Here is a 22,801-nt window from a genome sequence, read left to right as displayed (position 1 = left end):
TTTGTTGTAGATGACAATCTTCAACCAATATTGGGATTACAAACATGTATAGCATTTGGATTGCTGAAACGCTTGAATAGTATAGAATCATCTCAGTCTTTTCCATCAGACAGGAAAACGTTCATTGATTCAAATGCAGATCTTTTTGAAGGCCTGGGAAACCTTCCAGGGGAATGCACTATAGCGCTTAAAGAAAACTCCACTCCCTCCTTGCACTACAAAAAGCGCATACCAATTAGCCTGCACTCTCGTTTAAAAGATGAGCTTAAAAATATGGAATCTTTAGGGATTATTAGTTCGGTTGCATACCCTACAGATTGGGTAAACAATATGCAAATTGTCGAAAAACCTAATGGTGCTTTACGTATTTGTCTAGATCCGAAACCATTGAATGAATGTATCAAAAGGGAACATTTTCTTATCCCAAAGTCAGAAGATCTTCTAAGTCGTATGACAGGAAAACAAATATTTACCGTATTAGATCTTAAAAATGGGTTTTGGCAGTTGAAACTAGATAGAAAAAGTTCGGATCTAACCACGTTTATGACACCGTATGGTAGATTCCGTTGGAATCGTGTGCCGTTTGGAATAAGTAGTGCACCAGAAATGTTCCAACAAAGAATGGTAAAAATATTTGGGGATATTCCTGGAGTTGAAGTATATTTTGATGATCTGGCCATTACTGGAAAGGATTTTGAGGAACATGACAAAACTCTATCAATTGTTCTTGAAAGAGCTAGACAAAATAACATAAAATTTAACTCTAGCAAAACCCAATACAGAACTGATGAGATCAAGTTCATGGGTCACATATTATCTGATGGTAAAATAAGACCAGATCAATCTTACATAAATGCAATTGTTGATATGCCCCGACCAAAAAATAAGTCAGAGGTGCTTCGTCTTTTGGGATTGCTAAAATATCTAGGTAAATTTATCCCAAATCTATCCAAACGAACCGCCTTACTGCGACAACTGTCTCGCAATGATGTTGAATGGTCTTGGACCGAACAACACGAACGTGAGGTTGACGATATATTAGAGACGATTACCAATCAACCTGTGCTAGCAATGTTTGATATTGACAAGCCTATAATAGTTCAAACAGACAGTTCTAAAGATGGCTTAGGGAGTGTTTTAATGCAGAATGGAAAGGCCATAGCATATGCATCTCGCACACTATCCAAAAGTGAACAAAAGTGGGCACAAATAGAAAAAGAACTCTTGGCTATTGTTTTTGCTTGTGAACGATTTCATCACTTTTTATATGGTCACGAATTCACTGTTCAATCGGACCACAAGCCACTAGAAGCTCTAGTTAAACGTGATATTGATGATGTTACTCCTCGTTTGCAACGAATGTTCCTCCATCTATTGAAGTATCCAGGAATGATCATAAAATACACACCTGGTAAGGAATTACTTATAGCTGACTGTCTCTCACGAGCAGCACTGCCAGACAATAAAGACTTTAGCAACGAGCTATCGGGGATAATTCATGCAATATCCAATAAAGCATGCTTATCGACTGATAATTATAATTACTATGTAGGTAAACTCAATGATGATGAAAGATACAAACAAATTGTCAATTATGTCAAACAGGGCTGGCCGTCATATCATCAACTAGATTCATTAGGACAATTGTTTTATAAGCATCGACACTTGCTTCATTTTGAAAATGGATTGTTGTTCAAAGAGCATCGATTGGTTGTTCCTACTCTCATGCAACCAACTATTTCCAAATGGTTGCATGCTCCTCATCTAGGCATAGAAAAAACTCTCGCAAGAGCCAGGTCCCAGTTTTTTTGGCCCGGTATGTCGAATGACATCACTGAACTTGTTAAAGCATGCCAGGTTTGCGAAAAGTTTACACGTAACCAACAAAAAGAACCCCTTTTACAAGACGCACCTCCTAGTTATCCATTTGAGAGAGTGGGTATAGATTTATATGAATACGCAGGGAATGACCATATCGTAATTATAGATGCATATTCAGGGTATCTTATTTCTAAGCAGTTAAATGAAAAATCAATAAGATGTGTCCTGGAAGTCTTAGATCGCGTGTTTTGTGAATATGGGTATCCCACGCAAATCAGGTGTGACAATGTTCCATTCAATTCTACTGCATTTGTAACGTATAGCAATGATACAAATATTAACATATCATTTTCTAGCCCAAGAAACCCTCAAAGTAACGGATTAGCAGAAAAAGGTGTAGCTATTGCTAAAAATATAATCAAACGATGCTATGAAGCTGACGATATCAAATATTTTCAATATCGGCTTCTAGAGTATAACACCACAACAGTAGCGACAATGGGTCTTTCTCCAGCACAATTATTCTTTGGTCGCCAGCTTAAGTCTCGCTTACCCACAAATAGTGCGTTGTTACATCGCAATTGCATTGATGAAAAACTCATCGAAAGGAAAATATTTTCCAAGCGACAACATCAAAAGAAATTCTATGATCGAGCTTCAAAACCATTGCCAGTCCTGAACATAGGAGATAGAGTGAATTTCAAAAACACAGGAAAAGAATGGAATAATGGTAAAATCGTTCGTCAGGTAAACAGTAGATCGTACATAGTTCAAGACAATTTTGGAAATCATTTTCGACGGAATAGAAGATTTCTGGTGAAAACTGCAAATATGATCCCAAATAGCAATGACATATTCTATCAAAAAGATGAGATTCATGTAGGTTTACCCATAAGTATGGCCGCATGTCACGTTGAAAATAGATATCAGCCAACTGAAAGCATAGAAACACAAGATACCGAGGCATTGGAAAATCAATCAAACGAAACAGTTACAGGGACAGAATCTGATTATGACACGTGTTGTACAGCGAGTGATTCAGAATCAACATTAAATGAAGACCTTGAAAATAACGAATCTCAATCAGATGGGTCAGATACAGATAACCTATACAAAACTCGAAGTGGACGCGTCGTTCGTGCTCCAAGAATATTTGATGTTTAGTTAGTATAGATTCATATTGATAGGATTAGACTAAGTGCATTAGGATAATTAGCTTTAATAATAAGTTTGTAAATATTTGTAAAAAAAAAAAAAAGAAAAAGAAAGCGTGTAATAAGCAAGGTTGCTGGCAACACTGGCATATGACAGTTCTGGCTGCTTGGGGAATGATCCAGCAGACGTGCTTGGGAACTAGAGAGCAACAGACGTATCCGTAATAAAGTGTACATAATAAAACTTATTACACGAATGTCGATGCGGAAGCTGGCAAACTTACATGGTTGTACACATGCAAATAACTCCCGTGTCCAACGCCTGGTTTGTCTCGTCGGTACTAACCAAAAATCTATTTTTTCCTAACGTGGACGGCAAAAGCCCGCGTTTGGACGTTTTGTGAGCATTTGAGCAGCTTACACTCTTTCTCTCTTTATACACTAGCCGTCAACAACACAGCTGAAGAGCCCTGTCTCACATGCTCCGCTCTCAGAATAACGCTCGCGCTCTCTCTGTAACTGCAGCTCGCTCTGGTATCGCCCGGTTGCACATCGGGTACGGATTTAGTTAGTATAGGGCTGTGCCGTAGACCACACATAGCTTGAGAAGCAATCGCCGCCACGATACGTCACCATTTCCGGTGGGAACCCGCGTGCCAGGATGAGCAAAAAAACGCACGAATCTCGCTGCGTTTGAGTCGTACGCAGGAAGAGTAAAGATATTATACAGTGGTAGTGTGTCCGGAGCTCTGTTTTCTGTGTGTTTTCTAGCATCGTAACAACGTTTTGAATGGTAATGGGAAGTGCGTTCGCGACTCGTGGTCAGTTGCCAGCGATAGTGGAGCAAAACGTGCCGATTTGTCCAAGAACAGGTTGTGTATGTGTGTCCATCAAACAAGAAACACCAACGAAGCTGCGTTTCCTGCATATGTGGGTGCGTGCGTGTGCGTGTGTGAGTGCAAGCTCTCGCGCGTATGTGTTTGCGTGGGGAGCATCCTCCGGGGGTGGGATGAAAATTTATTTTCCATCTTATCGGTGTGTCGTCCCGCAGCACCATCGTGCTCTCTCTCTCTCTCTCGCTCTCTTTCTTCTGTCTGCTAAGCTTTGTGCTCAGCTCACACCCACACACACACGCGCGCAGCAGTTCGTGGTTCGTTTCTCCTTCCTTGGTGCCTTGGTGTGCTTTAGCAATGTTGCTGCAGTGTTGTGCATTCAGCATGGGTGTGATAAAGGAATTAATTATTGCGTGATAGAGGAAAAAGAATCCCGACAGATCAGTTAATTCATAAGGACAACTCTGCGCGCCAAAACCGAGGTCGATTCGTGCCAACTAGCCGCGATGTAGTGACGTTTCTTCGGTCCAGCTCCCCGCGCGCTCCCCGGGGTGGGCAAATTTGCACAAAGGCACACTCGCGGAGAGAAAGAGCTGGAAGGTACAGCACACAATTATGAATGAAAAAAGTACGCCCGCCCCTTTCCCTTTTCACCCTTCCGGCACTTGTGATCGATAAACTTCCAATGTGGCCGGTCGCGTAGGAAAAGGTTCTCGTTTTCCGCCCGGTGCACAAGTGTGAGTAACCTAACCGGGTAGAGAGTAGCCTCAGCGAGAGAGAGAGAGAGAGAGAAAGAATGGTGATGGGTTGGTGTCTGTGTAAGTGTGCGTGAGTGTGTGTGTGTGTGTGTTTGCTTGAAAAGCTGTACTATTTGCCAGTTTTCCAGCACCGCTACTAGGCGCCTCCGTCAGCGATGAGAAGGTCAGTACGTGGTTTGGCAATCATTCATAAACCCGCTCGCTTAGTACGGGTCGCTTCGGCAGGCGTCCCTGCGGTGCGCGAAAGAGTACGATAATCGTTAGTGATTTACCCACTGTTGTGTTTGTTTGTGTGTGTTCTTGTGTTCTAAGTTTAGCCAGCGCCATATGTGCGCTGTGCCATGTGCGACTTAAATGGCTGCAAAAGCAACACCCAACTGTAGTGATAAGAAGTGGAAACCATGCATGGATCGAGAATGAAAACAAGTCTACAAAACATGGTGTTACTATCATCAGAAGGTGTGTGTGCCCAATGAACATACAGTTCACCAGACACAGGGTGTACTTATCAACCTACGTCACCGGACAGTGGATGACTGCTAGAACGTGTGCATGGGGGATTTATTTTCCATCTATTGTGTCCGTGTATGCATGTGCGAAAAAGGAATGTGTGTTAGAAAGTGAAAGTGAAAAAAACCCTCCCGAAAAATCCAACACAAATTGACCCAAACTGATCGGTGACCCGTGTGAAGTAATTTTAAGTATTGTTTCCCATTCCAGCTAACATAAGGTGAAAGTGAATTAAGTATATCCAGCATAAAACGACACACGAGAAAGAAAAACGATACCATGTGCTACGACAAACTGCTGGACAAGTGTTGAGCCCGAGTGTGGTATCCGTTTCCCCCCCGAGCCGCGGAGTGGCTAGAACCAAGCCGTGATTATAAACATGTAACAACCTTCCCATGTGTCTGTGTGTGTTGTCTCCCGTCTCAGCTAAAAGACAACCGAAACCGAACAGTCCACGCACACCCGTTTCATGCTTCCCGGATGCGCCGCTAAGGCGCCACCACACCCTTCGCACACCGCACACGCACGCAAAGCCGCCAAACCGTCGCTCCCCTTTCTCCCTCCTCATGAGCGACCGATGCAAGGAAAAGCTCCCGAACCCTGGTTCACGCGGTGGTTAGCAAGCGCCACCGTTTGCCTATAAATAGTGGCATAATTGGTTTACTGTGTGAGTGGGTGTGTGTGTGTGTGTATGGGGAAGCGATTGGGCTAAAAATAGGCCCCAGGAGTCGCGGGTCGCACCAGCAGGGAAAGGAAAAAAAGGGGAGAAAAACAGAAAACCAACAACAATCCCGCTCACTCCCGGAGGAGCGGCGGCATGGATTGTTGCAGCAGCACTACTACTGCCAGCTACGCAGACTACAGGCAGCACGCGATGAACGGCAACTTCTGCTACCCGTACGCGCCCAGCATGCTGCGCAGTGCGTCACCGTACCCGTTGGCTGGCGGCGGCGGCGGCGGTGGAGGCGCCCGGTACGGCACTAGCTATCGATCTTCCCCGCTGCCGGGTGGTGGCGGCTACCATGGGGCCGCCTCGCCGCATGCTCCGTACGATGGGTACGATAAGTACTACGGCGGCGGCTACGGGCATCACGGACCGTCGGGCTACGGCAGCGGTTACTATGGCAACTACCATCCGTCGGCCTACCGGGACTATGGTCCGGGGCACTACAACGGCCACTACTATCACCAATCGCAGTCACCGTACGCTCGGGCCGGTGGTGGTGCGGCCTCGCCCATGTACGGTGGCTACCTGTACCCATCGGCGGCGGGCCGGCATTATGGGGCCACTTCCAGCCTGCAGCAGCAGCAGCAGCAGCATCATCCGTTCGGTGGGTCCCGCGACCCGTACCCCTATCACGGGCAGCGGGAACACCAACAGCAGCAACAGTATTCGAGCTTCGCCAACTACCCTCACCTGCCACCGTACAGGAACGGCACGCATCCTGATCATCCTGCTGGGGGGAAATCACACCATCACCACCCACAGCAGCAGCAGCAGCAGCAGCAGCAGTTTCCAGCGCACCAAAGCTTCCCAGGAAGTCACAACGAACGGGGGATGACGACGGGTGGAGGAGGCGGCGGCAGCAGCAGCAGTAACAGCCACACCAGCAACGGCGGCAGCAGTGTGGTCGGTGATGGTCCACCGTCGAACACCACCACCAATACTGCTTCGTCCGGGTATGGGTCACCGGGCACCGATTACACGCTGCCCGGTTCCTCCTACAGCTCGGGGGACAGTCCACCCCACCAGCATCCACCAGCCGGCGGGGATGAGCGGGAGTCGAGTGCTACCTCCCGCACACCCACCGCAACACCCACACCAGCAGCGGCACTCGCTCTCGGTGCAGCAACAGGTATGTACACACGCGCGCTCGCCAACAATCGCGAATCTGGCTTACCCACACAACCGCACACCGCAGCGGTGTGTGAGTTTGAGCGAGAAGGCAGCCATTTTGCTGCTGCTACCAAGTGCTACCACACCGCTTCTACCCTTTTCGTCCGCGTTTTCTCCCCCGCTCTCCGTGATGTGATAATTCGCATTTCCTTTTGCTCTTTATGCTGCTCTTACACACAACACACCATGTAAAACATGCACACATACACACAGCAACACTCCGTTAGCATGGCAACCAGCAGTCACTTTCCAGATAGTGCTGTGTGTGCGTGTTTGATGAAAAGCGTGACAAGGGAAATGAGAGCGATAAAAAAACGAAAACAATGCGCCTCCATCGTCACACGTCACTCTCTCTCTCTCTCTCTCTCTCCGTGGGTTTTGTCAGAAGAAGTTTCCACCCAAATCCCTCCGATGGGTTTTGCTTTTGCAGTGCGGTGGTATTGGTGAGACCGCGTAGCACCATTGAATCCTGTCACAACCGATCGATAGCATTCACCTAGCACGCTCTCGCTCTCTCTCTCGCTCTCCCTTTCTCCTGCTGTAATGGTGCTGTACCAAATTTCGCACCCTTAGTAAATAAGCGCCAGAGTCCACCACACTCACACCAAGCGCCCTCAGTTAATCAGAGGCTTGGCACATGCTACACACCACACATTGCGCGCGTGTGAAGCTTTGCGCGGTGGCGGAATGGAACCTGTTTTTGTTTTGCATCTGAGTGCGACCAGACCAGCAAACGGCTACGGCTGCTGCTGCTGCTACTGCTGCTGCTTCCACTGGACAAGCGAGCGACCGCGCAACCCGGGAACTTTCGATACGGAGAGAGAGAGAGAAACATGGGACAAAAATCAATAGAAGCACGCCAACACTCGGCAGTGGCAGCAGCAGGCGAGAATTTGACGGTTTATGCTTTGAGCAAGGGGGTGTTGTTTGTGCTTCTGTGCGTTTGCTTTCCACCTTTCTTTTGCACATACTGCGTCACCCCGAAACGAGTCGAAACTTGTGCCAATCGTGTCGTTTAGAGGGCGACAAGAGAAAGCCGAAGCCCTACAACCCTGGCGTGCGCTAGCGTCCAAAAAACGGGACAATGTTGCGGTGGTCTGCAATTCGATTATCATGTCCCGACCGGTCAAGCGAATTGCGGATTTGGCTGGGCCGGACAATGGCATTCCCAAAGATGCGCGTTGAAGGGGCTCCACGATAAGATGAAGATTATCGAGAATATCATAAGTGGTGCTGCCAGCTGCCTTTTAATTTTGTTGATAAAACATGCGACAGGTGACGATTTGAGGTACTTTGTAGGAAGTTGTAGTTGGTCGTGGAACTTCACACACCGCTGTAGTGCATTAAACAGTAAATGTTCCTGCTCCAAAACAAGACAATTCCAAAAATTGACGAAAAGCGCCTTACTGGACTTTGTACTGGTCTCTTTGGAGCGCACCCACAACTGCGACTCCGGCTATTGTTAGTCCGATTCCGACCTTGGCATAATCGGAACCAATAGTTCCGCCCAGAGTCGGTGTCGCCCGGCGTCGTCCGGAGTCCACCGAAGTCATCCGAAGTCATCCGGAGTCAGCCGGAGTCTTTCAGAATCGAAGTCAGAGTCGTTCGAAGTCGTCTGGAGTCATCCGGAGTCGGAGTCATTTCATTTCTTGGTGTTTTATCCCTCTTCAATCTGCTCGTGCGCTTCTTAAACAAACTTTTCTTTCTGAGAATAACGGCCAGCAGGAGTCGGAGTTGGATATGAAATGACTGACCATAAAAACAATACACCGACTGACTTCGTAAGACTTTGAATGACTCCGAGGGACGCCTCCGGATGAATACGGACGACTCCGAACGACTCCGACTGCAGACGACACCGCTCCAGACGATAAAGGGCCCCTCCGTCTCACTCCGGACGACTTCGAACGACTCTGACTTCGGACGACTCCCTCTCCAGACGCCTCCGGACGACTCTGAAGAACTCCAGATGACTCCGGACGACTCTGAACAACTCCAGACAACTCCAGACGACTCCGGACGGCTCCGGATGATTCCGGACGACTCCGGATAATGCTAGACGAACCTACCTTCCGAAGTCGGTGCCGAAACTTTCGGAGTCGAATCGGAGTAGACTCTTTACCCTTCACTTGCTGGTACAGCTGCATTGCTGCAAAGCGCTATCAACCCGGGCGAGTCTAGGTTATTCCAAGAGCACATATTCTTTTTCCAGCTCCAAAAACTCCCCATTACACACGAATCGATTCACACTGTATGCCCAGCCTCTCTTCGGCGAACCGGGCTTGCTTTCGTCTATCGGTGACATCCCGTCCCCAGCATCGCCACATTCTGTTATGTACAGCGCTGGCGAGCATCATCTTATATTCCCAAAGCCCACATACATCCTCCACATGGCAAAATGAAATCCCCCACAACCACCCAACCCCCGTGGGATGAGGTGGGCGGGGGTGGTGGTGTTGGTATAAAAACCTGATACCACCGCCCACGGTGCACGGTTCCGAAAAAGCCACGGAGGTGAAGGTTGCCCGTCCTATATACTGCGTCGTCAGGCAGCAACGTCCCACGTTACCCTAGCACCCATTCCATCAAACGATGCGAACCCTTTCACACAAATACACAGACACACACACACGGCACACCGTCATGGGGACGAGACGAATTTTCACCATCACCGCTCTCACTCCCCACGGTCGCCCAAACGGAAATGTCGAAACACTCCTCGCTTTTCTTCGCAGGGGCTCTTTGCGTACACTCTTTCATGGAAGCAGTTATGTTTGATTTTTTTTCCTACTAACATTCTTTTCTTTTGGATTTTCTACTCTGCTACTTGCATCACCATCATCAACCCCATCGGTGTGTGTTTGTATGGACGCCCAGCAGCAGCAGCAGCAGCAGCCGAGTTCCCGCTCAGCACAAAGGATACCCGTATGCGAAAGCCCAAGGAGCGCAAACTGCAGCGTACCGCCAATGGAAACGGTGGTGCAGCTGGTGGTGACAGTGGCCATGGCAGCCGGTCCGGCAGCCCATCGGCAACCGTGAACGGGTTAAGCAGCGGGAGCAACGGTGCGACAAGGATGAAATCGCTGGATGCACTTACAGTAAGTATATGGCACTAGAGGGTTTTGTGGGCAGGGGCGGGTTTTTTGCCTGGTATATGCACCGTGCGATGCAGATTGTTTCGTAGCGTAGCGTCGTGAGTGCGCTCCGCTTTGTGTTTGTGCAGTTTTATTTTCTACCTCCGGGACAACTTTTTTTTGTTGCTGCCCGCTTTGTTTCCTTTGCTTTTCCGCCTGGGCACTGTTTATCCCGCCCCCGGAGGATGGTGAACACGGCAAAGAGTGGTGTGGCTTTATGCCTCGCCCGGAACTACTTCCACACCAACAACAAAAAAAAAACGGCGAACGACGAGCGAACGTTGTCAAATATTGATTTATTTTCAACAAGTCTGCACAGCGCGTCATTTCGTGGTCCTTTCCCGTCCCGCTGGTGTTCGCACGTCGCTGCCATGTCCAAGGGTGTAGCGAGTGTTGCATGTACCGGATGGGAATACATTGCGCTTTGGGAGTTTCTCTTGATGTGTGTGTTAGTGTTTGTGTATACACATGTTTTACCACATACTACATACAACTTGATTTTTATTTTAGAAACTTTCTCTGTAAAATGCCGCCTTTACATAAAAACATAAAAACATTTAAGCATGTTCCATTTTCAAACTTTATATTTGATGCCGGACATTATGATCGATTGTCCGCTCGAAGATTTGATTTATTATTTAAATGAAAATCCAGTCTATAGGAGCAGATCGATCGAGACGGGCATTTGAAATAAAAATACACATCAAATCGACAGACCAACCTACGGAGGAAGAATTTAAAATATACTCACGGTATGATAAACACGTAAGAATGTCACTACAAAATCATCTAAATATCGTTTACGTCATGTTAACAGAACGATTTCAATAGTACACCGTTTTGCCCGAACAATTACCAACACGCACCGTCAACTCGATTTCAAAAATAGAAAAGACCTGATCTCGTTTGCTGCAACATAAGAAACCGGTCAGTGCCAAAATTTATCGCTTTATCAGTGACGGCAAGAGCAAGGGATGAGGTCATACTCGGTCTCTCACGCATGTAAGTCACGACAAGGGAGATCAGAGGAATGGTTGGATTGAAATATTGTTAACCAAATGAAGATTGAAAAGAATCTTATTAGCCGCCTCTAGCGATCTTGACCCACGCAGCCGCTTAGTTTTGGGCAGTGAATAATCCGCCCTTGCGCTTTGATTCGAATGAACAGTGGCAGTATCTTGTTGTGTTGTTTGTTTTTAAGGTTTTTACCTGTAATTTCTCAAGACAATGTACCCAAAATTAAAAATAATCGCATTCGATCGAATCTTTTAGTAACATTTTGTGTTACATTTAAAGAATCACATTAATTCGATTTTTGTGTCATGAACGCATGAATTAGTTGCTGGCCTATTGCTGTATAATTAGCCGTTGCCGTTAAATTAGTTCTTTAAGGCACCAATTTATGACAGTATTTATCAATTTTCGTATTTTCAATTTTCAATTTTCTTTAACTAAACTAGAAAGCGTGAATTAAAGCTTTTCAATGTATGTGCTTTTGTTTAAAAAAAACTAGCATTTTAATTAATATGATAATAACATGGTTTGTTATTTTAGTTCAATAATTCAACATTTGAATAATAATTTAATTTACATTATTAATTATTCATAATCAATTATTAAAGAAATATGGTCATTAATTTTGGAACACATTATATCAATGCGCTTGGCATTCTGTCAAAAATTTATGTCTTATATTGATGACAATGAGGTAAAAATTGATGAATTTAAAGATAAAAATTTATTTAATATGCTACAATTCAAAAAAATATACGATTTGGTGGTGTATCAACAAATAAAAAAGTGATTCACACATGATTTTCTATTTATCGTATTATAAAATGTGCTATGTTGGTAAATCAACATGCAAGCATAACCCACTGAAGACTCCGATACGCTTTTGTTCCGATCGTCATTACAAAATACGAAGAAAACAAATGTTTTAATTATAATGAACTCTCGTTTTACTTAAAATTTAAATTAATTTTAAATATACTAAAACACTATACTAAAAAACAGACCATTGGAAGCAATGTTTACCACAAAATACTGTGCCAAACATATCCTTTTCTCTGCATGCGCTATAGAACTCGCGCGTTGATAATTGAGCTGGAATCACCCCACTCCGCCATCCCTTAGCTCCTCGAGCGTTGATTAAAATATTACGGTTGATTTGCCCGAAACCAGCACACCTTCAACACACACACACACACACACACACACACACACACACACACACACACACACACACAAACAGTTGCAACACTGTGTTCGCGTGATGCCCAGTGACTGCTGGCGACGCGTCCGTGTTTGCCCCATTCCCCAATTGCCGCTGATCGATATTCGAACAAACGGCACATGATCGATTAAACGCCACGAGCACAATTCCTCCCCGGGTCGGTCGGGTCGGGGAGCGCAAAACAAATGAAGTGTGCTTCATCGAATGGGGCTTTAACTCGTTGCCGGGAAAGAGGGATTCTTTCTGTTTTGTAACGCGCATCGGGAGCTTCTTACAATTCCGGACAGTCACTATGGGCACTAGAGGGCTGCACACCATCGATGGAAGCGTTATTTCCAACTGCAAATGTAAACCAGCGTATGGAACGGGGGATGAAAGTGCACACATTATGCACAATGTGTATGTACAGGTGTATGTGCAACGTGCTGGCAACGGGCAAAGTGTCGTCCCTGCGCCTTCCCTCCCAAACAACCGGAAGTGCATTGCTTATGTACAACGCAGCTTCGCGCGGTATTTTGTATCCGAAGCGGTAAGAGCAAAGAAAAAAAAAACGGCTGGAAGAAGGTACAACCGGCAAAGCTTCCATGGCAACGGGACACTAACACCATCGCACCGGGACGACACTCACACACACACACCCGCACACCCGCAGGAGTGCTCTCATGCTCTTGCTCTTTCTCTCCCATTTCTACTGAGATTCCGATGGGTGAAAGCGGGAAAATCCTTGTTATCGCCTGCCCGGCGTCCACGCGTTTCGCCCTTATCTGTCCACAGTTCCTGCACCGATCGATCCTGTTTCCTTTCTTCACAAACACACACACACACACATACAGCATATCGCTCATGCCACTTGCACACAGCCCTGCTGTTTCCTGCTGTGAATGTTGTCCTCCTTGCCGCCTGTCGTCTTCGTGGTCGTCGTCGTCGTCGTCGTCGGATCGGTTCGGCGAATCATTATCGATCCTGCGCAGTAAAAATGGGCCAAACCAGTTTGCTTCCAGTTTGCTACCGCCGCCGCCGGTACACGCAGAGGTAGGCTCCACCATCCCCGGAAGGATGCGGTAAGGGGTGCGGTGGGTATGTCGCGAAATGTTGTCCTTTTTTGCCTCCCAGCGACACCCCCGGGGGGGGGGGCGGACGTGTTTTGGTGGTGTTGGTACAGCGTGCTGGCTTTTCCGCAGTACGGTTTTGGGTTTCCAGCCGTTTCCAGCCAGAAATGCTCCCGGGCTGCCGAGGCTGCTCGTGCAGTAATCGCCTTCCAATTCCATGACCAGCGAGCGCCACCACCACCAACCGGACGGAACGGATCGATCCATCGCGCGCCAACGCAACCGACCGCGGTGGGCGACTTCTCGCTAGCAAGGTTTTTTTGTTTCTCCCGCTCCGGATCGATCGAGCCAACGCAGTCCAAGTCGCTCGGCCCGGGGGGGACTGGTTGGGGAGAGATAATGACGGGGTGTGGTGTGTTCGTGCGTAGGTTTTTGGCGTTCTGCCCGTCTCTGCCCACACACATACACACATTGCGGCCTTGCCTAGCCTAGGCCTTTGTACCGCACACGCGTTCCCCGCGCTCCGTTGTATCGCCCTTTTGGTTAAGTTTTACATGCAATTCCTCACCATCGGGATGGACGTCAACGTATCCTTGACGTTTGCCACTGCCTCCCAGTACAAAATCTTAAGCCTCGCATCGGAGCCGAACAGAGGGAAAGAAAGCATTGACTCGATCGATTCGAGCGCGCCAAGAAAGGCGCCACTTTTGGGGTGCGAAAATGTGTGCTGTTACTCAGAAAAGGGGTAAATTCTGGGCGCCTGTAATCGACCCAACACTGCCGCCGTTTGCGAGGTAGGATAATTTCATCGATCGTCTAAGCCTCAAGCAGCACGAGTTGTCTAGGTGTGTATGCATGGCAGCAAAAAGGTTGTCGTGTGTATTGCGCTGTACTTTTAAAAAAGTTAAGACAATTAAACTGTTTGCATTTGCTTTTATGTTTTATGTTTTAAACATAAAACGAATACAAATAACGCAAATTAAACACCTCTTCGGCTAAAGGTAAAGCAACATCTTGGCTGAATATGAAATTCCACTCTATTGAAGTGTATCATATTTAGTATATATAGGTTTAATATTATTAGAACACTAGATACAAAAAAACCAGGAGATTCAAATCTTCTTCTTAACAGTCAAACTAATAGATCAGGCTTACCAAAATACCCAACAGGAACATGTACAACCGACCGAAAACCCCTGCAAAAGCGAAAACGAATACGTTTCAGCATAACTCGGGAAATGCCGAAAAAACGCGCGCCATCAGTGCACAACTATGTTAAGGGCAAACTTACGAGAGAGAGAGAGAGAGAGAGAGAGAGAGAGAGAGAGAGAGAGAGAGAGAGAGAGAGAGAGAGAGCAAAGCACCAGCGCCGCTGAGAGCATTTCTAAAACAAACAAACTCCAGTAGCTGAAGGAGAACGCTCACACTGCTCCCGGGTGTCTATGTGCTGCATTGCCGCTTATGTATCATCCCCTCGGGTGCTACGTATCTTGTTTGTATACAAAAATGGAACAACACTTGTTGCTTCTACCATTGCGCGGCACATGCCTAGGGAGCAAAACATTCCAAGAGAGAACGGAGAGAGTGCCGTTCTCTCAAACAAATGCATCATAACGATGCCGCGATTATATACCGCGTGCTTTATGACGAGAAAGGAAGGCAATATTTACATACTAATCAGCTTGTGTAGTGTGGAATTGCTTAATCTAATCCCGCACTCATTCTCTGCTTTGCGGTTTGCTTTCCGCTTTACATGCGAAACGGAGCTTTACACTTATACTGTTTTTTATGTTTTTTTTTTAGAATTTGTGCTGGCCCGAAGAGGATCAATTTCCTGGACGAATGCGAAAATACTCAACCGCCAATGGATTGAAAGGCAGAGATGGAAACAACAGTAGAAAGGTATTTATTGTCACCAGGGACAATGAATGATCCCTTCCGAATAAAAACAACAGCAAAAAGGTAGACACACGTTAGCAACAACAAAACACGTGCCAAGAATTGGAAATATACATGTTCCTACTAAAATTCATCGAACACACGTAACACTTAACTATTCTCTATTAGATACGTATTACTTCAAACCAAACTTTTTAGTTACTTATTACTTCAAACAGGGTTTTCCAAGTCAGTTTCGAATGCAAACATGGTTATTGACCGCATGCAAAATGCTGTTCCACATCAATCTGACATTTCATTTCCATCATGCTAATTTTCTACAGCATGATTTTCAACACGCTTCAAGCTGAATTTAGTTTGACAGTTATTTGTTATGTGTTAAAAATCATGTGTTGAAACTTAAATTTCATTTTGAAATTAAAAAAAATACAGCTGTTGAAAAACATCTTATGTGTGTGTGTGTACTTGTCCACCTCTCGCCATACCACATGCGGACATAACAGTTTTTAAATAATTTTTATTTTTAATATGAAGGAAATCAAGCAATATTCAACAATAACCATGCACGATATGGAGCATACTTGACTATTAGATGATTACAGCAATTATATTGTACTGCATAAGAGGCGAACGAAACCCCACCGAAGACCTATAAGAATAAACAACAACAACAACAACATATTGTACCACATAAAACCAACAAATAAGAGAAAACACTACTGGCTTAATAATTGAAATTGAAAATTTTATATATTTTGTCATAAACAAATCAATCATAACGTTATAACCGTAATAGTATCTACGGACAGATTGTTATTGTTTGAAGGATTCAAAACAACGAACCTGAAATTTGAAATGAAATCACACCAGTACATATTCAAATGAAATGAAGAATGATTCGAATGCTTTTGGCAACATCTGCAATCTAATCGGAAATCAATTTGTTGTCTCTAAAAATCCTAAACAAAAAAAAATGCTCCATGCCTACAGATTGCCCACACACTCACTGACAATAATTTCACTTCCTGCCGCAGGAAACCAACGAATTGGAAGGTGCCCCCGCGGCGTCCCCCAGCCGAACTGCCGGCCCAACGAGACGCACGAAAAAGCAGACCAGCAAGCAGTCGAAGGAAACGAAATCAACGTCCGCCGAAAGTAGGGAAAAGCAAACGAACAACAGTGCCACCACGGTGACGCCACCGGTAGAAATCAAGGTACGAACGATGGGTTGGGTGAATAGCGCGCTGCGTTACTTTTTATCATCGTAAATCGATTTTAATTCACAGCCATCCCCACTGCACCTGAAAACCAAATATACTTGGTGCAACTGAACTGGTTTCGTGGCCCGTGGCACTAATTACTTCGTTTTTTCAACCATTTTTAGCACGTCACTCCGCTGCCAGGCTTCCAGCAAGCGTTCGGTTCCACCGAGATCGGCAAGTTCTCGGAGGTGTTCTTCAACAGCAGTCCAACGTCAGCGAACCACAGTCCACCGACGCCACCGGCTCATCACCATCCGCTCCAGCTGCAACAAGAACAACATCACCAGTCCGGCCAACATCAGCAGCAGCAGCAACAGCAGGGCCAGCAGCAGTCGGGTGTGGCTCATCAATCCCAGCACGGCACAACCACCATGCAGCAGCTCGTCATGGAATCGCTCAATGCGTACGAATCCGACGTGGATACGCTAAGCCCACAGCCCTGGGAGGCGCACGGTGCGGCTCCACCGGTGGACGCGTACGATAGCACACCGGGCACCAGCGGGTACGGTCTGCCGATCAGTGCCAGCCACTTTCATCCGTCGTACTACGAATCGTCATCCTACTCCGACCATGCCGTCGACTCGCCGCTGGGAAACTATTTCAGCGAAATGACATGCAACGAGTTTGTGAACTAAAGAGACAACCTTAACGGGGCTTAGTTGGTGAAGCTAGATGATTGGGACCTCGAGCCCAGCATAACGGAACGTCCAAAGGAACAGTTTGGCGAAAGCTGGAAAAACTCCCACAAACCTTGTAGCTGTAATCCAAAGAGTTGTTTTAATGCCAAAGGCAAAACGGAGCTCGCCAAGAGGCGAAAATGCAAAAAAAAAATGATATTCTGCAACGGTAGCAATGGAGCCGCGGGCAGAGCAGAAGTGTCATGTAAAAAAGATCTCAAATTGATTCATGTTAGAGGCGCTAGGGTAAACGTGTCAATAGTGGTTGTGGTGAATCCAGTATGCAGTGTTCTCTGACCTTCCCTAAGGCGTCGAAAACATCAATTTACGGCCAATAGTATCCAAAAAAAGGCTGAAAAGATTACTAATTTACAAAAATGTAACACCATAATTCCAGTTTGCTTTTAATTTCATACGAGCAAAGTCCCATTTTTGACACTACTTTGTCAATTTTATTAATTTTACCATTGCTCTTTTGTAAAAATACCGTAAACGAGAAAAAAACTGCCTTTTTTTACTGTATCAGTATATGTCGTTGCAATAGTATTGATTGTTAGCAGAAAAAGACACCTAATTTGATTTCTTGTTACTGAATCAGAAAAAGTTTAATTTTAATCACTTGATCCAATGTTTCTAATCGGTAGTGGATAATTGCACCGTTTTTTGCATTTCAAGGTTTGTTTGACTATCGTATGTGAAGGAGAATAATTCAAACCTACAAGAACCTGGTGTAAGATAGGTAGCGACCTCTGCAACGCTCACAATTAGATCAGCAAAAGATTAAGCTCAACATTTATCAACAAAACTACCAAAAGTTTAATGTACTCAGCGTAAACAGAAGGTCATGCTTGGCATTATAGCTCGAAAACAATAATTTTCTTAAACGTTTTCAAGAATAATGCACATTGCATACTTATATTTGAGCTAACTTATCGAAAAGCACCTCTATTTTGTATCCTATTTAACAATTTCTTACATATGCAATATGCAGTCAAGTCTATTTAGAATGTATCTCGAAGGGACAAACAGTTAAGAAAGACATTGTACAACGTTCTTTTTTTTTTTTTTAAAAGTGTCTTTACTTCTTGACGTACTTATAGAAAGACAAATATGTATGGAAAACGATGAAGGCGTCAAAATGTTCAACAATCCATCTCGTTGAGGCTGCATTAGAGATCGACTTCACTTTATTCGATAAGGGGTAGAAAGTCTTGACACCAGCCTGGCTGATTAATGATTAAATGAGGCTAATTTAAAAAAGAAACTTGATCACAAAACAGGACTGTGATTGATGCTATCAAAGTATGTTGAACGATGCAAAAAAAACGATGCTTCACTGAAAAAATCGCACACGAATTGAATACGATGTATTAAGTGGCCCTTTATGAATAGTTAGCTCAAATAGTAAGTATGCAATTACCTATGAAGCATTGCTTATTATAGTCGGACTACAATACCCAGTATACATAAGTCTGCGATAGCGCTCAGTACATTAAGCTTTCCGTAGCTATCTTTAAAATTGTAAAATCTTTTATTTTTTCTACTAAAATAGGCAAACGTTCCATTGCTAGTTCCATTCTCGTGATACTTTGTACAATTTTCCCTTATCCTTACTTTCGTGAAGCAAACTTTCATGGTGCAATTGTGCACTAACGATTAGAAAAGTGTCATCATGTGGTTCTAACTCATCTAAAACATGTTTTTGATATATGTTACACTATATAGTTTTATTACTCTTTTTTTAATGAATCATATACCTGTTTCAACAACGATAAACTACACCACCGTTGGCATATTTACCCCGTTAGCCTAGCTCGATTTAAAACAAGATGGAAAAAGGAAACTGCAGAGTGAAATGATGCAAAGCCAAAGTTAGTTAAAGTTCATGCATTAGACATATTACCTATATACCTATTGTAAGAGCGATGTTCAACCTACTAGCATCAACATCGTTACGTGTTTTGTACATAACATGCGTTAGAGCACATCCGTCACAAACCCGACACATTCCAACGCGCGCTATGCTTAGCCAACTTCATCGTGCAAGTGTGGTCCGTGTGCCGGTAAGCAACAGGTGCATGTAGCGCCTACGACGCCATTAAACCGCTCCCACGTTTCACTGACTAGCCAATGCGGGTCAGCTTTACCAGTCAGGTGTAAAGCGTAGCTATTTATCTCTCTCTCCCTATCTCTTGTTTGTGCGATAACGAGGCTCCAATTACACCACGATTATAGTCAACCAACCAATCCGTGTAGTAAAGACGAAACAAAAATGGAGAAGTTCCAAAGCTGCATTGAAAAGTAAACATCCACAATATGCCATTTAGCGGTCCCAAAGAAAGGGCTTAACTCGGGAACGGCCGGAAAAACGATATCATTTTAACACAACCATACACAAACACACCCAAAACCATATTCCTTCGTTACGTGGAGTTTACAGAAACATAAACTGTTTTAGAGATTTCTTCCACCGGTATACATCTACTTCCCTACGGTTGGCTTCCCTTGCCACATTCAGATTGAAGTAGAGTATCAGTGAGGCTCGCGTATCGTTTCCTTTAGGGCCGCGGGAACCGTTTTGCAGAACCCTGTGTGTGCTCTAAACATACACACACACACACACATACACAAAAATATCCCAAAATTAAAGACAAACAAAGAATCTAACGGTGCCTTACTGAAAAGTCAACATACGTCTTTATACAAAAGCAGCATAGTAGTGCGCGCAAATGCGGCCTCTAGTTTTGGGTTTAGGGTTTTCGATATTTATATTTACTTTTATGTTTTGTTACATTCCCACCTTATCTCCAACGAAAGCAAAGGAAAGCTAGCAACACAAAAAAGTAACAAAAAAAAAACAAAGCCCTCCGGGTTCAAGTTCAGGTTCTCGGAACTTCGTGAATTTTCCATTCCATTTTAATTAGAAAAAGCGACACACACACACATGATACCAAAGGCAAATTTGTATACATTAGAAGATTTTTTGAATGTTTTTAAACAGAAGCGCGATAGTTTGGTGGAGTTTGGTACCCACACCCACACACACTCCACACACAGGGGAAGATAATCAGCACGAACGAATCTGGTAAAAGCAAAAACAAAACCAAATCTCATATGTCTAAGAAAGTTATAGATTTAATTGCAACGTTACTTCTGACGTGGTTTGGGTACGATTTACCTGAGGGCAGTGAACTTCAGAAAATCCAAACAAAAAAAAACCCGGGAACGTTCAATAAAAAGAGCTTTTTGTATTGTGTTGTTTTTCATTTCATTTTTTTAAAAGAGCTCCCTAAACTATGGGTCGTGAGGGAGGTTAAATCAAAAACTGAATGTTCTCGAATGTGTGCATTTGTAAGTAAAGAGAAAAACAAACAAACAAACAGGTATAAAATATTAAATACAGTTTTTGAACATTACCATATAAAATTATGCGTGTGAAAGGAACATAAGGCCAAGAAGAATTTACTCACGACAATGGTAACACAAATTAAAACGTAATTGCGGATGTGCGAAAAATACTAACACAACAACAACCAAATTAAAGTTCTTATACCAAGCTTCTCCCATGCCCGTTCCCTTGATGGAGCACCTCCTTAAATCTAACTCCTCTTAAAGAGTAGGATAAATATATTAGTAAAAAGGATGATCGCGAGAAAGATGCCAAAACCGGGAGGGGGAAAAGCTGGCAGCATTGAAAAAGCACACACAATCCCGGGGGAGAAAGCATTTATTATGTTGTGTTTTAATGAAGCTGAACAAAAATCGTGCCGCACCGTAACGCTCGAGGGGGTGGGTGGTTTTTAAAATTAAACATTAAGTGGGTAGGTAGGTACTGTTTCCAGCCTTCCCGGTTCGGCCGGCCGGTTAGCGAAGGGGGACACACACGCGCAACCATAATTATTACTATTGATGTGAAAGCGCGCAAGGATGCGCCGGGTGTTAGACAAACAAACAAACTAGTTCAAAACCAACCAATTTCATGAATAGCAGCTTAAGTATGGCACCATGAAACAGGGGTAAAAGGAGAGAGAGAGAGAGAGAGAGAGAGAGAGAGAGAGAGAGAGAGCGAACAAAACAGCATGGAAAACCGCCACAACAACAAAATATATTAAACAAAACCATTCAATCAAAATCTAGTTAATTGACGAGTTTAATAAATATTTTTTTGTGCAACACTGACTTCTTGTTGAATTTTTGTTTGTTTGTTTTTTTTTCCACTTACTTTTGCAGCACCAGCGAAATTCTTATCAAAAGGTGTTAAGCATAAACGTCAACATAAAAAAATCGAAAAATCGATTTTAATTACGCGCATTGTTTTAGCTGTCAGCGCCCGTTTATCTGTGTATGTCATGTTCATGTGCATGTTGACAATTATAAAATCAAATCATTCCCTGTGAAAGGCGTGCTTTTCGCATCTCCACCTTGTGTTTTCCAAACATACCACCTTAAACTAATTTCGCAGTGTTTGCGAGAGATTACATCGAGTAGAGTGTTTCCAATTGCTTAATCCAGAAGAAAAATGGGACAAGCGCAGTTTGCTAAGCGCCAGGAGCTTCCAGAATCTGTGGCCAATTTTTTCGATGAGTAAGTGTTTTGATGTAAATTTACCTTGATAGCCTTATAATTTTATCAAGAGTCTTTGTTGTGCAGTTTTAATCCATCTGGAAATGGACGCACGGCATCGAACGCGTTTCTTGCCGAGTCGTATGCGCCGCCGACGCAGCTGCTGACGAAGCATGCGCTTTCCTTTAATGTGGATGTTCCTCTCGATCTGGAGGAACTTTTCTGGGGCACACGGCGAGATATCATCTTCCAGCGGATGATAACTGTTGGGGGAAGGACGAACACCATCCACCAAATGATATCGATTGAATTCACACCCCACATGCGCGATGGCCAAATGATCTTCCTGGAGGAAATGGGTCATCAAGTGGATGCGCAGCGGGGTGACGTGTGGGTGGTGCTTCGGCAAATCGTGCATCCGGTGTTCAGAGCTCTGGGTGATGATCTAATCAGCTCCTGTACTTTGCCACTGTCTGTGGCCCTGCTGGGCGGCACGGTGGAAGTGACGGGCATGGATGGTATCAAACTCTACGTTAACGTGAACGAACCGGAACCGTTTCACTTTCCGCTGGTGAAGACGATCGATGGTCAAGGTTTGAGGACGCCCAACGGCCGTGGCAGGCTTGTGATAATATTTGACGGTAAGCTTCTCGTGTATGCCATGTTTTGCCACTCTTGGTAAAGTTGTTTTTTCCTTTGTTTTTGCAGTTAACGTTCCACGTGTACCGACCAGTCTGCGGGACGCAACCACCAACATGATCCGTCAGATAGAGAACGCACCAGAGCAGAACGAAGATGCCTAAAAACTCTAGACCATTATTCATCCCACACCCAGAGGCGGATTTATCCAGCTCGGGGCCCTAAGCAGGGGATAGAATTGGGCCCCTAGCTTCCTTAAAAGTCCAGAAATTTTATCGCATTTTTATGAATATCTTTTTACGAATACCAAAAAAACGGTATTCGTATTAATTCTATTCTTCTTCTTCTTTTGGCTCAACAACCGTTGTC

The 22,801-nt window shown here is 44.7% G+C and overlaps 2 protein-coding genes across 12 annotated transcripts in view; one reads left to right on the top strand and one right to left on the bottom strand.

Moving 5' to 3' along the window:
* Positions 1 to 22,801, bottom strand: part of LOC1277163 (E3 ubiquitin-protein ligase parkin) — a 43,713-nt gene that overhangs the window by 8,189 nt on the left and 12,723 nt on the right. The gene's annotated exons all lie outside the window — the stretch shown is intronic.
* Positions 3,545 to 21,409, top strand: LOC1277162 (hornerin). Of its 10 annotated transcripts, XM_061643459.1 has the most exons (7): positions 3,885 to 4,729; positions 4,884 to 5,025; positions 5,287 to 6,932; positions 9,851 to 10,071; positions 15,196 to 15,294; positions 16,326 to 16,505; positions 16,676 to 21,409. In XM_061643459.1, the coding sequence occupies exons 3-7, from the start codon at positions 5,894 to 5,896 to the stop codon at positions 17,186 to 17,188; spliced, it is 2,052 nt and encodes a 683-aa protein (XP_061499443.1). In that variant the 5' UTR covers positions 3,885 to 4,729; positions 4,884 to 5,025; positions 5,287 to 5,893; the 3' UTR covers positions 17,189 to 21,409. The 10 variants fall into 10 exon arrangements, with proteins under 10 accessions (XP_061499442.1, XP_061499441.1, XP_061499447.1 ...); XM_061643458.1 differs by lacking the exons at positions 3,885 to 4,729; positions 4,884 to 5,025 and adding an exon at positions 3,545 to 3,688; XM_061643457.1 differs by lacking the exons at positions 3,885 to 4,729; positions 4,884 to 5,025 and adding an exon at positions 3,545 to 3,707.

Source organism: Anopheles gambiae, chromosome 2 (genome assembly GCF_943734735.2).
Source record: "Anopheles gambiae chromosome 2, idAnoGambNW_F1_1, whole genome shotgun sequence".
Taxonomy (NCBI): domain Eukaryota; kingdom Metazoa; phylum Arthropoda; class Insecta; order Diptera; family Culicidae; genus Anopheles; species Anopheles gambiae.
The sequence above is the reverse complement of the archived record's forward strand: the minus strand, read 5'-3'. Positions and strand labels throughout refer to the sequence as shown.